This window comes from Triticum aestivum, chromosome 6D (genome assembly GCF_018294505.1).
Source record: "Triticum aestivum cultivar Chinese Spring chromosome 6D, IWGSC CS RefSeq v2.1, whole genome shotgun sequence".
Lineage (NCBI taxonomy): Eukaryota > Viridiplantae > Streptophyta > Magnoliopsida > Poales > Poaceae > Triticum > Triticum aestivum.
This window is the reverse complement of record NC_057811.1, coordinates 408,476,623-408,493,124: the sequence shown is the minus strand read 5'-3', so window position 1 is coordinate 408,493,124 and position 16,502 is coordinate 408,476,623. Positions and strand designations below refer to the sequence as shown.

The 16,502-nt window shown below is 46.1% G+C and overlaps 1 protein-coding gene across 1 annotated transcript; it reads left to right on the top strand.

Moving 5' to 3' along the window:
* The first annotated feature begins 4,209 nt into the window (after positions 1-4,209).
* Positions 4,210-9,397, top strand: LOC123145434 (dihydropyrimidine dehydrogenase (NADP(+)), chloroplastic). The gene is made up of 7 exons (XM_044564842.1): positions 4,210-4,541; positions 5,900-6,163; positions 6,255-6,425; positions 7,614-7,726; positions 7,807-7,990; positions 8,157-8,266; positions 9,043-9,397. Exons 1-7 carry the CDS (start codon positions 4,287-4,289, stop codon positions 9,197-9,199), a joined length of 1,254 nt encoding a protein of 417 aa, XP_044420777.1. The 5' UTR covers positions 4,210-4,286; the 3' UTR covers positions 9,200-9,397.
* Positions 9,398-16,502: the final 7,105 nt, after the last annotated feature.

Sequence of the window (16,502 nt, the reverse complement as noted above, 5' to 3'; positions counted from 1 at the left end):
GCCTACCAGGCGGCCCTTGCGGCCGTCTACCGGGAGAGCGAGGAGGACGAGCGGCGCAGAGCAGAGGCGGCGGAGGAGGCCCGGTACGAGGCGGCAATGCCGCAGGCCCTTGCCCTCTCCGCGGCGGGCGACAGCGTGGTGCCGCCGGTGGCCCCGCCGTCCCCCATCAAGCCGGAGCCGCAGCCCGAGCCCGAGCCCATCGCGCGCTTCTCCTGGAATGGAGTGGTGCGCGAGTGGGTGTCCGCGCCACCGGTTTGGCTGGGGCGACGCCGGCGCAGGAGCAGGCGTACCTCGAGATGTGACGCCAGCGCCGGCTGGCAGAGGAGCGCCGTCACGGCGAGTACGAGGAGATGCTCGAGCGCGACCTCGAGGAGGAGCAGCGCGAGGCCGAGGAGGAGGCGCGCTAGGCCGCGGCTGCACAGGCGGTCGCACCCCCCCCCCCCCCCCGGCACTGCCTGCGCCGGCACAGCCCGACATGACGGCGCTCTGGAACACGGCGTTCGCCTGGGCCGGGCCGGCGCCGACGCTCATCGACCTCACGGACTCCGAGGACGACGACGACGACGCCTAGGGCAGCGCGCCGTCTCGTAGTTTAGTCTGTTTTTTTAATGCAAATGTGGACGCGTGGACTCTCGCCGGCCTTCATGGCCGGCTTTAATGTCTAATTAATGATGTTTCTCTTTTTTTAATATGCATGGGTTTATTTTTTTTGGCGCCGTCAAAATGGCTCTCAAGCCAGCGTTGGGCGCACGCGCCGACCCAAATGCAGAAGCGGGCATCCGTGTCCGTCCGACCCAAACGGATAAAAAACGGATAAAATCGCCGTCCGTTTGGGTCGAGTGTAGAAAGACCGGAGACCGTATATCGTGACATGTACGGAAGCTGTTGGTAGATTATATAGGGAGTGGTAGATGCTTGTGGAAATGTACTTGGAGCAGGCAAGGTTATGTGCGTACACTGGACGGGACATGTGGTGGATGACCGCCGCCTAGTGCATCATCCGTGGATAGATGAGGACGCGTACGCATCATGTTGCAGTTTTTGTTGTGCACGTCTTCCCTGCGACTTTGCGCAATTATTGCCTCACCTCGATGAGACCACGTGTGTGGAGCTGTTCTTATCCGGCACCGACCCTCTGGTTCGCCATGTGCAACATGCTTCTCCTTCTTCTTCTTCTTTTCTTCTTTTTTCTTGCTTCTTGCTCGGAGAGTGTACTTTTACATGATGAAGTTGCATGCCTTAATTATTGGTTAGCTATTTACATTAATCACTACTCACTCCTCCTTCCTTTGTCCCTCCTCCAAGAAAAAGCGGCTATTGTTTCTGCCTCCTGTCGGCGGCGCCGACGATCTCCCACGTCTCCTGTGGCCTTAGGGTCATGGGTGCGCAGTGGATCCCGATCCTTGTCGGCGGGAGGACTTCGTTTTTATGTGCTTTTTCTAGTTTTGTTAGGGTTTGTGTCCTGTTAAAGAAGATGAGACGGCGGCGACTTCTTGAAGATGGAATAAGATTCTCTCCGCCTAGCCCCCGTTCCAATGATGTGTCTAGTATCGTCGAAGGGCATGTGGAGGTGTGTCTCCGGCGGATCTCGCGAGTAGTCGGTGGTGGTCTTTGGTGGATCCGCTCGGATCCGGTCTTTGTTCGTCTTTGTTCATGTGTCTTCAGGTTGGATCCTTCTGATCTAAAATTCTCTTCATCGGTGGCGGTTGCTGTTCTAGGGCGTTTGTCCTATGGGACCTTAGCACGACGACTTCCCGACTGTCTACTACAACAAGTCATACCCGGCTCCGGCGAGGGAGGGGCGACGATGGCGATGTGCCTTCGGCTTGCTTATGTGCTTGTAGTCGTCGCTAGGTGGTCTATGAATCTGGATGTAATTTTTTATTATTTCTGGTGTTCGTTGTACTACCATGATTGAAGATGAATAGATCGACAGTTTTTCAAAAAAATCACTACTCACTCTTTTTTTTTGGATGAGTCACTACTCACTCTGATTCATAACTATTACCGTGGTCTGTTTTTTATAATTATAAGCCGTAAATGAACTCCACTTTGTTCAAACTCTTTTGGATAACATAATTTACTCACATTCTTGTGGTATACTGCTACATAGCAGGAGTATGATTTACCCAAGCAACAGGTTAGACTGAATCTTTTACGCAGCAGATCTTTCAGTCAAAGCGAGAAACTTTTAAGCAGCAAGGTGAGCCGTTATTTGTCCCGTCCTGCCTGCCTGAACGCGTGAAAGGGACGGCCGAACAATGCGATCCCGCTGCGTTGGACTGATCTCGCGAGGTGGCTGCCAGCTCGGAACAACCAGACCAGCAGCTCCGATCAGCTCAAAATAAATATTCCGAGATCCTAATCAGGCTCGCCGCATGTGATTAGCCGCGGTGGAAGGGAATCTTCGTGCGCGGTTAACATCGTTTGTCCTCGGCACGCCAAGGGTTCTACTTCCTGTTCAAATTGAACTACCTTTCCCGGATAAATGGTCGTGGTTATCCGGGGGTAAGGGAAAGCTATCCATTGAGATAACAAAATTACTAGTATTAGTGGTTACTTATTCGTCTCGCCAACTAATCGGTACCAAGCGGTGAGCTTTGGTATGCTACCAACAAATTTTACAATAACCTGCAAAAAAATTACAATAATAAAAAATTAACCAGCCATCTTTTGCTAGGCTGCCGTTTGTCCGTGGCAACTTTTTAAATCTTAATGTTACTTACTCAGTTTGCAAGACTTTTTAAGGATTCCATATAGAGATAAAGTATGCATGTGGACGTTCCGGGCTCATTCAGTTTGCAGGACTTTTTAAGGATTCCATATGATTTTGGCACTAGCCATTTTTTTCCCTTTGAGTGATATTCGTTTTCACAAGAATGGAGATGTCAAATTCCTTCGGATTGTGTCTGTATTGGTCCCATTTTTGAGAATTTTCATCATTTAGATGGGGCCTCGAGAAAAAATTAAGGGCTCTTTGATTTGCATGATGGTAAAGACACGGGAATATAAAAAACACAGGATATAAATGTCATGCCTATTTTGAATAGATTTAACTGAATGTTTGATGGCAAATTTTCTATAGGAATTCAGTCATACGAATCCAAATGGGCAACATAACTGAATATTTGCCAATTTTCAACAGAGCCAATCAAAGGATTCCTGGCTGTCGTGGTGCTCCCCATCGGGGTAGGTCTGTGGCCTTTTCCCGTAAAGCAGAGGGTGGAGGGCCGAGCGAATGCTTTTCGTCGTGACGCCGGTGGTGGTGATGCCCGTGGGTGTCGCATTTCTCTTGGGGCGCCGCTTCGGTCCTCTTCCACCCCTTTGACACTCTGGGGTGAAAACCTTCGCTTGCTTTGACGGACGTGGCGGCGGCGGCGCATGGCGTCGTTACCTTCTTGGGGGCGTCATCGATGTGTTTGGTGGGTTTCGGTCCTGCGACGAATCTCATGCGCTTCTCCTCAGTGACACTCTAGTGGTGTTTCCACGTCTTTGGTGTGTTTTTGTCGTGTGTTTTTTTTTGTTATCTGCTTTTGAGGATTTCCTCAACATCATGTATCCTTGTTCGGTGAATTGGCTTTATAATATATAAAGCGGGGTGTGAGCCTGGTCCGTGAAGTCGCCATCACTTTTGTCCAAAGAAAAAGAAGAAGTCACCAAGACAAAATTTTGTAGCAAACATTGAAAAATGTTTACATTGCTTGCAATGTTTCATCACGAAATGACATTAAAGAAAAACATGAAGAAAAAAATCGATGCTCCAAGTATGTTATTTTAAAAAACAAAAGCATTTTGGAGCATCTATTTGTTTTTTTGCCATGTCTTCCACGAACGCCATTTAGTGATGAACCTTCACAAGCAACGAAAACATTTGGCAATGTTTGCTACTCCCTCCCATCCATATTACTTATCATCGGTTTAGTACAAAGTTATAAAAAATCAAAATTGTTTGAATTATTTATTCCTTTCAATTTTACTGTCCACGCGAGCTCAAAAAAGCACTTTCAAAGTCACCAACACTTCATAGAAGTAACAAAAAACAAGCCTAAGTATATAAGCATATTAAAAAAGTCAAGTAGTTTGGTTGCTGGATTAGTCGATTATCATGCGGCGCATTTTCAATCACAACACGTAACCCACAAGGGCTTTCCCCATCACGTAATCCCACACTAACTTTAAAAAAACGTTATAAGGAGGTTCCTTTCTCCCTCATCCGTGATACTCCCCACAGATTCACATCGCAAAACAGAAAGAAAGAAAAAAAAACACAGAGAGAGAAAGCAGCAATGGAGTCGCTGACTCTGCGCGCCTCGCCGTCGTCGACCGCCTCGCCGCTGCTCCGCCTGCCCGGCCGGCGGCGCGCGGCGTCCGTCCGCGTCTCCGCCTCCGCCTCCGGCGCCGGCGAGCCGGACCTGTCCGTGACCGTGAACGGGCTGAAGATGCCCAACCCGTTCGTGATCGGCTCCGGCCCCCCCGGCACCAACTACACCGTCATGAAGCGCGCCTTCGACGAGGGCTGGGGCGGCGTCATCGCCAAGACCGTAATCCCCCTCACCACCTCGCCGCTGCTCATTACTAGCTCCCGTGAATCGCTCGCTGCTACTTGCGTCATGTGCGGTGGCCATCTTCAGAGCTAATTTCGCGACGCGCACGGATAGGATAGGATCTATGTGCTGTGGTTCAGGGAATTTCCTTAGATCACCTCGGATGCTTAGCGCCATTGCGTTTTGGCCGTGTGGTTCCGATTCGGGTGGGATATGGAGTGGGGGCCAGCTCAATCTGCTGGAGGAGCAGTAGATCCTAACCTCATAAGCTGGGTGATGACCACCGGAAACCGTGTGCTCGGTCCACACCAGATTCACTGGGTTGGGGAATGGGTATGGATCTTAATTATGGTATAGTGCCGGCGTGAGAACCGTATAAGACAGTAATATGGCTGGTTAAAAAATGTTTGTTTGTTGCGACCACATTAGACTGTTGTAGATCACATTTTTGTGCGGGCTAAGCTCTGCTTTCTTACCTGACAAACCACCTGTAAGGTGTTCTAACTTTTGCCCGATGAACATTTCAGTCGCACTACTAAACACCAGAAGGAAGCTTTAACTCGTTACCTGTCCCATTCTGCACTAGACTGTCACCAATCATCACTTTCACATTGCTGATACTTTATTTTCCGAGATTATCGCAATCGCGTACCATAACTTTATAGAAGGCAGAGATAATTACAGGACACATTGCTGATACTACCACTCTGCATTGGACCTACGCAGTCATCAGTGATCAGTTTCACCAATGACATTTAATGGTCGGTCTTTTGTCATGTAACATTATGGCTAACTGTTGGTTTAAATTATGACTGGTAGGTGTCCTTGGATGCTGGAAAGGTTAATTTAGCGGTGCGCATGGGTAGGATAGGAAGGATATGATCTATGTGCTGCAGTTCAGAGAATCACATTAGGTCACCCTGACGATTCCGATTTGGGTTGAATATGGAGTGGGGGCCAGTTCAATCTACTGGAGAAGCAGTAGATCCTAACCTCATAAGTTTTGCTGCAGATCATAGGAGACTCCTGTAGATGACATTTTTGTATGGATTAAGCTCTGCTTTTTTGTTTTTCCTGACAAACCACCTGCTTGAAACAATGTACATCTGCTTTTGGAGTAAGGTGTCCCAACTTTTTTTCCGATGAACATTTATTCCCAGTACTAAACATTAAAAAGAAGCTTTAACTAGTCACTGGTCCCATTCTACATTAGACTGGCACAATCATCACTTTCACATTGCTGATACCACTCTGCATTGAACCTACTCAGTCATCAGTTCCACCAATGTCATGCAATGGTTTCTGTTTTTCACGTAACATTATGGCTAACTGTTGGTTTAATTTATGACTGGCAGGTGTCCTTGGATGCTGGAAAAGTTATCAATGTAACTCCTCGCTATGCTCGGCTCAGGGCAGATCCTAATGGATCTACCAAGAGTCCAATCATTGGATGGCAGAACATTGAACTTATCAGTGATCGACCTCTCGAGACAATGCTTAACGAGTTCAAGCAACTGAAGAAGGAATACCCTGATAGGATACTCATTGGCTCAATAATGGAGGAATACAACAAAGCTGCATGGCATGAGCTTATTGAACGTGTTGAGGAATCTGGAGTGGTAACATTTTCATATCTGTGTTTTGGTGCATACTTTTTCAGAGTTATGATAATGAAGTACTACTGATCTGTTTTATTTTATCATTCCATAGGACGCTCTTGAGATAAATTTCTCATGCCCACATGGCATGCCTGAGCGAAAAATGGGTGCCGCTGTTGGACAGGACTGTGCCTTGTTAGAGGAGGTTTCCGGTTGGATAAATGAGAAGGCCACTGTGCCTGTTTGGTCTAAGATGACTCCTAACATTACAGATATTACAGAGGTTACTTCCGCATATAATACATCTATTGAGTACTTAGCAACAAATATCTTCCGTGGTTAACTTGTTATGGTTCAACAAATGATGAGTCCTAAATTTGTTTCTATCCTTGCCTACTTCTCACATATTTGGTTTGTACCTTCCAAAAAAAATACTTAGTTTACTCTCTGCATTGATCTTAGTAGTTTGGTTCTCAGGTCGTACATTCGTTCATCTGTTAGCAGAAGCTAGCTGTTAGAAAATACTCCCACCGTTCCTAAATATTTGTCTTTTTAGAGATTTCAAATGGACTACCACATACGGATGTATATAGACATATTTTAGAGTGTAGATTCACTCATTTTGCTCCGTATGTAGTCATTTGTTGAAATCTCTAAAAAGACAAATATTTAGGAACAGAGGGAGTAGTAATGAAACTATTCGTGTAAGATATTTTTTGTCTTGTTCTACATATCTTGGATGTTTGGTAACAACTGGGGAAGGGTGGGAGTTTTGCTGGATTAGGGATGTGAATTCTGGTTTTAGTCTCAGGTCCATGTTTAGCAAGACCAGCAGAAACTGTAGAATGGGTCATCATGAAATGCTGAGGTAAATCAAACTTTCTAAAATGACGGGAGTTCGACCCTCAAACTCCTAATCCTCATTCCATGTAAATTCTCATACCCACCAAAGATCTTCATAAACTCCCCCCCCCCCCCCCCCCCCCCCCCCCCTTGAATTACCATTCCCTCCAACCAATCACTGTTGAGAGGGAACTACACTAACCACCACGCCAACCTGTCGCCCCTCCAGCCAAACACACCCATGGGTTTCCAATTTTATGTTCTTCTTCATTTTGCATTGTCGAGATCAGATATATAGTGCATAATTGATGATAATCTTTCACAGTCCAACATTGCTAGCCGCGTTACTCCATGGTACCAGGTTGATCATTTCTTGGGCATTTTGCAAAGTCTAGCATCATGACTTGTACTGATCACTGAAACATCAATTATGCGTTAGCATCTCTATCCATTTAATTGTGCATCCTGGAATAGAACTGATAAGGGTAGATGACATTATTGCCATCACTTGTGCTGCACATGACTCTCCATGATACTTCTTTTTGTACATTATAGCGCTAAGAATATTTGCTAATTTCACCCATATTTATTTGTTTATGTTTTCATTTTTTGTCTTAACACCATGCAGCCTTCAAGGATTGCTCTTAAGTCAGGGTCTGAAGGAATTGCCGCTATCAACACAATTATGAGTGTGATGGGAATTGATCTCAAAACTTTGCGCCCAGAACCTTGTGTGGAGGGGTTAGATTCAGTTCCCTGGGTTGTTTTTTGGAGCATGTCCATTTATTGCTAGCAATTTGAAACAATACTCTGTTCCACAGGTACTCCACACCTGGGGGATATTCTGCGAGAGCTGTGCACCCTATTGCACTTGCGAAAGTCATGCAGATAGCAAGACTGATCAAAGAGGAATTTCCTGAAGGTCGGTCCCTCTCCGCCATTGGTGGTGTTGAAACCGGCAATGATGCTGCTGAGTTTATTCTACTTGGCGCAGATACTGTACAGGTGAGCTCCTGAACTTAGTACGCAACATATTTTCCGATCAAGGGGACTGTGCTGTGTGCATCCTTATGTGTGCTGCCGGTACACATTTTTATTTGTACTGTAGGCAGTACTTCCGAGACATCATTTTCAGTCGAGTCACTAACGAAGTAATGATTATTCATCACAGGTATGCACAGGTGTAATGATGCATGGTTATGGCCTTGTGAAGAAGCTGTGTACAGAGTTGCAGGATTTTATGAGAATGCATGACTTTTCGTCAATTGAAGATTTCCGAGGGTATGTCCCCTTCACCGTTTTTTCTTTGTGGTTGAATTGGCGTTGGAAACCATCTGGATGAACTTCCTTTCTTTCGAGTACATACCAGGATACCATGTACTTGACTATGTTGTTGTGCTACCTCTAAACGTTCACGTCTTTGCGTTAAGCCTCCAAGCACCATTGTGTTACTGGAATCTAACAAATGAGCTTTGGATGTAGTAGATCATCATCGACATGAGAAATCAGGAGGTCCCCTTTGCTATTTTTTTGTTACACATGCTACCAAATACAGGACACGATTAGTGAAGCAGCATGCCCGTTGTTAAAACTGGAAAATAATTCCCTTGTGAAAACCGGAAAAGAACAACTTTCCATGGGTGGGTGGAAAGGTTTTGCGTAAATGGGTGGAAGGTAATCATCAACAGGGAAGACTTGGGAAGTGTGGGCGATAATCATGGTTAGCTATTGCCTTCAACCTTAATCATGCCTCCTATAGCCTGATTAGCACGCCTAGCCCCACCATGTATGTATGAACGGCACAAGTTGAAAGCCGTGTGCACCGTGCAATGATCAACTCCCTGTCAAGTTGGCCTTGTTTTACTCTGCCTGGAGGAAGTTTCTCCGAAGCATCAGTAGTCCAGTGCTAAATGTCCGCCCCACTAGTAGAGAATGCCTGAGCTGCCTCTTTCAAGTTTCAAGTGTACATATTTTTTTGTCACCCTCTTCCAGCAGACGTGTTTGATCTATTTTTTCTCGCCTTCTGAAACAAGATCGCTGACGCTTCGTTGTCGCAGGGCGTCTCTCCCCTACTTCACGACGCACACGGACCTAGTGCAGCGGCAGAAGGAGGCGATCAAGCAGCGGAAGGCCATCAGGATGGGGCTGCAGTCGGACAAGGACTGGACCGGCGACGGGTTCGTCAAGGAGACCGAGAGCATGGTCTCCAACTGATGCCGCAACTCCGTTGGATCGGATCTCTCGGTCTCCAACTGATGCCGCACCTCCGTCCGATCCCCTCACGACGCCCTTCCTTTCCACCATACTTCCTTCCACTTGTGATTACACCCGGACCTATAAACGAAACGAAAAGAAAGAACAGTGGGAACTTTTGCTGCACCTCATTCAATAAAGCATAGTGGTGGTACGAAATTCCTTTTTCCTTTTCACCGTGTTGTTCAAGGCGCGACGGGCCAATGCGACGACGTTCCCGGTCTGGACCTTGGACCTTGAGTCTTCGGGCTGGACCGAGTCATGTGTCCACTCACTCGGCAGTTGGTAATTATCTTCTCTTCTCAGTCTCTTCCAGACACATTATGTTTCCGTGTCATGTGAACGTGATCGGCGGCGGGAGTATCCCGGACTTGACCTGCTGGTGATAGGCTGGTGACTTGAAGTCGGGGTCTCTGGAGTGAAGTGTGAGGAAACTGTGGCGTCAGCCCCGGTCAGGTTCAGGTGTGCGGAGTCCTTGGCCAAATCTCTTCCACACCTGCTGCCGTTTGGTGCATCATATTGCCGGCTTTGTCGCGTTCTAGGCGCTCTCCTGAATCTTTGATGCGGTTTCGACTGACCATACGTGGCGTCACACGTATTCTGTCAAGAGCGACTTCGGCTGATTGGTGAGAAGACGTGATTGCGAGTTCGGAAAAGGCTGGTTCACACCCGAAATGGGGACGGGGGATGGGCAGCGGCTGGTCTCTGGAAGTGCCGTCGTGTTCCCCAGGCTTCTGGTTGAAAATATGAGCAATTTACCGTATGATTTAATCCATAGAAATACAAGATAAAACATGACTATTATAGCAGAGATGAAACGAGTCATGTAATCTAACAGAGAGAAGACAAATAGCATCTGCACATGTGAAATAGAACATAACATATGTAGAGCAGATACTAGTAGAAGAAACTGTAGTAGGTACTCAACAAAAGGTACATGAACACGTACTGAGCTGCGGCTGTAGCAGTAGCGTTGGCGTTGACGTTGTCACCTGTGTTGTCGAAGAGGTCGTCGACGACGGGTAAGACGTCATCGTTGGGGAAGTAGTCGTCGGTGTCCGGGGTGTCCGTGATGAAGAGGTAAGTAGTCGCGCAGAGCGCTCCCCAAAAACCTTATCACCCTTCTCCGTACAGGACTCAAAGAGGTGGAGTTTCGGAGGCCTACTGTCCCGACATGCGGTGCACGCTGCAAACCGGGATGGGGAATATCGTAGCAGTAGCTCAGTGCTTTAGAACTCGGCGGCGTGAGGAAAGTGTTCTTCTGGTGTGTCTGTCTGGAGAAGGAGCAGACTCTCTTTTATAGGCACATGAGAAGGAAGCGAACAGGTAGCAACGGGAGGCGAAGCAAAAGAGAGACGAAACGAACAACCATCAGCCGAAGGGTGCAGAGTTCGTATTCAATCTCCACTATAGCAAAACTTTTCAGCTCCCGTGTGACCTTCTGTATACCAGTCGTGCGTGGCAAAAATTTAAACAATGGCTCGGCTCATTCCCGCAACCCGCGGTGCGCCGTGACGAGGCGGGTGGCGGAGGAGGAGCGCGCGTGAATATCTCTCTTGTTCTCATCCTCATACATGTGGAGAAACAACCTCCCTTATAAGGAAGTCCAACTCCTACCAAACTAGCAATGTAGGACTAAACTTTAGTCCCACCTCTTTCCTTACACGAATGGGCTAAGTGGGCCTCTAGAATTTATTAGGAATTCTGAAAAATGTTATTGGGCTGGCCCAAAATAGATTAAATTCCAGCAATCCCCCACCAGATCTCAGAGGCAAACAAAATTTCCCTTTGGTTCCAAAACACTGTTTATATACGGTACTGTAGTGGAGACTGTTAAGTTGAATTTCCACCTAGAACTCTATGCTACACTAGTAAGCAACTTGAACAGTGGACTAGGCCGTGAACTGCAAGTTTTCTACGAATCTAGCTATCTTTCACATCTAATTCACGGGATCTCCGATCACATAGACTAGGTTAGCACTATGAACAACTTATATTGTGGGTCTCATACCCATCTCCTTAGATGCATTATCTATCACATTACGTGATAGACCCTTAATACAAGGATCTGCCAGATTTTTAGATGTTTGGATATAGTCCATTGCAATAACTCCGGAGTATCTTATTTTTCTGACAGACTTTAACCTTCTCTGAACATGTTTTGATGACTTCATATTATCCTTTGAGCTGCTCATTTTCGTGATCACAGTTTGATTGTCGCAGTTCATAAGGATATCCGGTATAGGTTTCTCAACAGCCGGCAAGTCATTCAAGAGCTGACGAAGCCAATCTGCTTCGACCGTAGTTGTATCTAGTGTTGTGAGTTCTGCTTCCATTGTTGACCTTATTAAGATGGCCTGCTTGCAAGACTTCCAAGAAACAGCGCCACCTCCAAGAGTGAATACATATACGCTCGTTGCCTTTATCTCATCAACATCTGAGATCCAGTTTGAGTCACTATACCCTTCAAGCACATTTGGTACCCAGCGTAGTGAATTCCATAATTCGCAGTGCCTTTCAAATAACTCGTAACTCTCTCTAGAGCTTTCCAATGATCATCTCCCGGTTTTGAAACAAATTCGCTCAGTTTGCTAACAACAAAAGAGATGTCAGGTCTTGTAGCACTGGCTAAATACATAATCGAGCCAATAGTTTGAGAATATTTCAATTGGTCTCTAGCAATTCTTCGGTTCTTTCAAAGCAGCATGCTAGCGTCATATGGTGTTGGAGAGGGCTTGCAGTCACTATAGCCAAAGCGACTCAAGATCTTTTCCACATAGTGAGATTGAAGCAATGTAATCCCAGCATCATCATCTCTCAATAGCTTGATGTTTAGAATAACATCCGCTACTCCTAAATCCTTCATCTCAAAACAGCGAGATAGGAGATCCTTGACCTCCTTAATAGCATCCAGATGTGTTCCGAAAATCAATATGTCATCAACATACAAGCAAAGGATAACTCCCTCGCCCCACCATGGCGATAGTACACACATTTGCGAGCTTCGTTTACAACACAGCCTGCAGCAGTTAAAGTTCTTTCAAACTTCTCATGCCACTGCTTAGGTGCTTGCTTAAGTCCATACAAAGACTTCAGCAAACTTGCACACCTTTCTTTCTTGACCGTCCACTACAAACCCATCTGGTTGTTCCATGTAAATTTCCTCGTCCAACTCTTCATTTAGGAAAACAGTCTTGACATCCATTTGATGAACAAAAAGACCATGTGAGGCAGCTAGTGAAAATAGTACTCGAATAGTGGTCAGACGAGCCACGAGCGAGTAAGTATCAAAGACATCTTCACCTTCCTTTTGGGTATAGCCCTTGGTGAAAGATCGATGATATCACCTAGACGGGGGGTGAATAGGCGCTTTAAAATAATTACGGTTTAGGCTTGAACAAATGCGGAATAAACCTAACGGTTAATTTGTCAAGCACAAAACCTACAACAACTAGGCTCACCTATGTGCACCAACAACTTATGCTAAGCAAGATAAACTGCTAGGTGATAGCAAGATATATGACAGGAAACAATATGGCTATCACAAAGTAAATTGCATAAGTAAAGGGCTCGGGTAAGAGATAACCGAGGCACGCGGAGACGACGATGTATCGCGAAGTTCACACCCTTGCGGATGCTAATGTCCGTTTGGAGTGGTGTGGAGGCACATTGCTCCCCAAGAAGCCACTAGGGCCACCATAATCTCCTCACGCCCTCGCACAATGCAAGATGCCGTGATTCCACTAAGGGACCCTTGAGGGCGGTCACCGAACCCGTACAAATGGCAACCCTTGGGGGCGGTCACCGAACCCGTCAAATTGCTCGGGGTGATCTCCACAACCTAATTGGAGACCATGATGAGGGAGTCCTAGATTAAGGGGTCCTCGGGCGTCTGGCCTGTGTGACGTGGGCCGGACTGATGGGCCACGAAGATACAAGATAGAAGACATCCTCACGTGCCCGGATGGGACTCTCCTTTGCGTGGATGGCAAGCTTGGCGTTTGGATATGAAGGTTCCTTCCTCTGTAAACCGACTCTGTACAACCCTAGGCCCCTCCGGTGTCTATATAAACCGGAGGGTTTAGTTCGTAGAGGCAATCACAATCATACATGCTAGACATCTAGGGTTTAGCCATTACGATCTTGTGGTAGATCAACTCTTGTAATTCTCATATTCATCAAGATCAATCAAGCAGGAAGAGGGCCCGAACCTGGGTAAACATCGTGTCCCCCGTCTCCTATTAGCATCAACCTCAGACGCACAGTTCGGGACCCCCTACCCGAGATCCACCGGTTTTGACACCGACATTGGTGCTTTCATTGAGAGTTCCGCTGTGTTGTCATCAGGAGGTTCGATGGCTCCATCCATCATCTACAACAATGCGACCCTGGAGGGGGTTTTTCTCCCGGCCAGATCTTCGTATTTGGCGGCTTCGCACTGCGGGCCAACTCGCTTGGCCATCTAGAGCAGATCGATAGCTACGCCCCAGGTCACCAGATCAGTTGGGAATCTGGACTACATCGCTGATATCTGAGGAGACTTGATCTTCCAAGGGTTCACGACTCCAACCTCCGCTCTGGCTTTATATCCGGAGCGCTGATAACCCACAAGTATAGGGGATCACAACAGTTTTCGAGGGTAGAGTATTCAACCCAAATTTATTGATTCGACACAAGGGGAGCCAAAGAATATTCTCAAGTATTAGCAGTTGAGTTGTCAAACAACCACACCTGGATAACTTAATATCTGCAGCAAGGTATTTAGTAGCAAAGTAATATGGAAGTAACGGTAACGGTAGCAAAAGTAATATTTTTGGGTTTTGTAGTGATTGTAACAGTAGCAACGGAAAAGTAAATAAGCGAGGAACAATATGTGAAAAGCTCGTAGGCATTGGATAGGTGATGGAGAATTATGCCGGATGTGGTTCATCATGTAACAATCATAACATAGGGTGACACAGAACTAGCTCCAATTCATCAATGTAATGTAAGCATGTATTCCGAATATAGTCATGCATGCTTATGGAAAAGAACTTGCATGACATCTTTTGTCCTACCCTCCCGTGGCAGCGGGGTCCTAACGAAAACTAAGGGATATTAAGGCCTCCTTTTAATAGAGTACCGGACCAAAGCATTAACACATAGTAAATACATGAACTCCTCAAACTATGGTCATCACCGGGAGTGGTCCCGATTATTGTCACTTCGGGGTTGCCGGATCATAACACATAGTAGGTGACTATAGACTTGCAAGATAGGATCAAGAACTCACATATATTCATGAAAACATAATAGGTTCAGATCTGAAATCATGGCACTCGGGCCCTAGTGACAAGCATTAAGCATAGCAAAGTCATAGCAACATCAATCTCAGAACATAGTGGATACTAGGGATCAAACCCTAACAAAACTAACCCGATTACATGATGAATCTCATCCAACCCATCACCGTCCAGCAAGCCTACGATGGAATTACTCACGCACGGCGGTGAGCATCATGAAATTGGTGATGGAGGATGGTTGATGATGACGATGGCGACGGATTCCCCTCTCCGGAGCCCCGAACGGACTCCAGATCAGCCCTCCCGAGAGGTTTTAGGGCTTGGCGGCGGCTCCGTATCGTAAAATGCGATGAATCCTTTTCTCTGATTTTTCTCCCCGAACACGAATATATGGAGTTGGAGTTGAGGTCGGTGGAGCAACAGGGGGCCCATGAGGCAGGGGGGCGCGCCCAGGGGGGCAGGCGCGCCCCCCACCCTCGTGGACAGGTGGAGGCCCCCCTGACGTGGATTCTTCTTCCAGTATTTTTAATATTTTCCAAAAATAAGTTCCGTGGAGTTTCAGGTCATTCCGAGAACTTTTGTTTCTGCACATAGATAACACCATGGCAATTCTGCTGAAAACAGCGCCAGTCAGGGTTAGTTCTATTCAAATCATGCAAGTTAGAGTCCAAAACAAGGGCAAAAGTGTTTGGAAAAGTAGATACGACGGTGACGTATCAACTCCCCCAAGCTTAAACCTTTGCTTGTCCTCAAGCAATTCAGTTGATAAACTGAAAGTGATATAGAAAAACTTTTACAAACTCTATTTGCTCTTGTTGTAAATATGTAAAGCCAGCATTCAAGTTTTCAGCAAAGATTATGACTAACCACATTCACAATAACTCTTAGGTCTCATGTTTACTCATATCAATGGCATAATCAACTAGCGAGCAATAATAATAAATCTCGGATGACAACACTTTCTCAAAACAATCATAATATGATATAATATGATGGTATCTCGCTAGCCCTTTCTGAGACCGCAAAACATAAATGCAGAGCACCTTTAAAGATCAAGGACTGACTAGACATTGTAATTCATGGCAAAAGAGATCCAATCATAGTCATACCCAATATAAATTAATAGTAATGAATGCAAATGACAGCAGTGCTCTCCAGCTGGTGCTTTTTAATAAGAGGGTGATGACTCAACATAAAAGTAAATAGATAGGCCCTTCGTAGAGGGAAGCAGGGATTTGTAGAGGTGCCAGAGCTCGGTTTTAAAGCAGAGATAAATAATATTTTTAGCGGCATACTTTCATTGTCAACACAACAACCAAGAGATGGTGATATCTTCCATGCTACACACATTATAGGCGGTTCCCAAACAGAATGGTAAAGTTTATACTCCCCCTCCACCAACAAGCATCAATCCATGGCTTGCTCGAAACAACGAGTGCCTCCAACTAGCAACAACCCCGGGGGAGTTTTGTTTGCAATTATTTTGATTTAGTTTGCATAAAGCATGGGACTGGGCATCCCGGTGACCAGCCATTTTCTCGTGAGTGAGGAGCGGAGTCCACTCCTCTTGAGAATAACCCACCTAGCATGGAAGATACGAACATCCCTAGTTGATACATGAGCTATTCGAGCATACAAAAAAGAATTTCATTTGAAGGTTTAGAGTTTGGCACATACAAATTTACTTGGAACGGCAGGTAGATACCGCATATAGGAAGGTATAGTGGACTCATATGGAATAACTTTGGGGTTTAACGGATTGGATGCACAAGCAGTATTCCCGCTTAGTACAAGTGAAGGCTAGCAAAAGACTGGGAAGCGACCAACTAGAGAGCGACAACAGTCATGAAAATGCATTAAAATTAATATACATTGAGTGCAAGCATGAGTAGGATATAATCCACCATGAACATAAATATCGTGAAGGCTATGTTGATTTGTTTCAACTACATGTGTGAACATGTGCCAAGTCGAGTCACTTA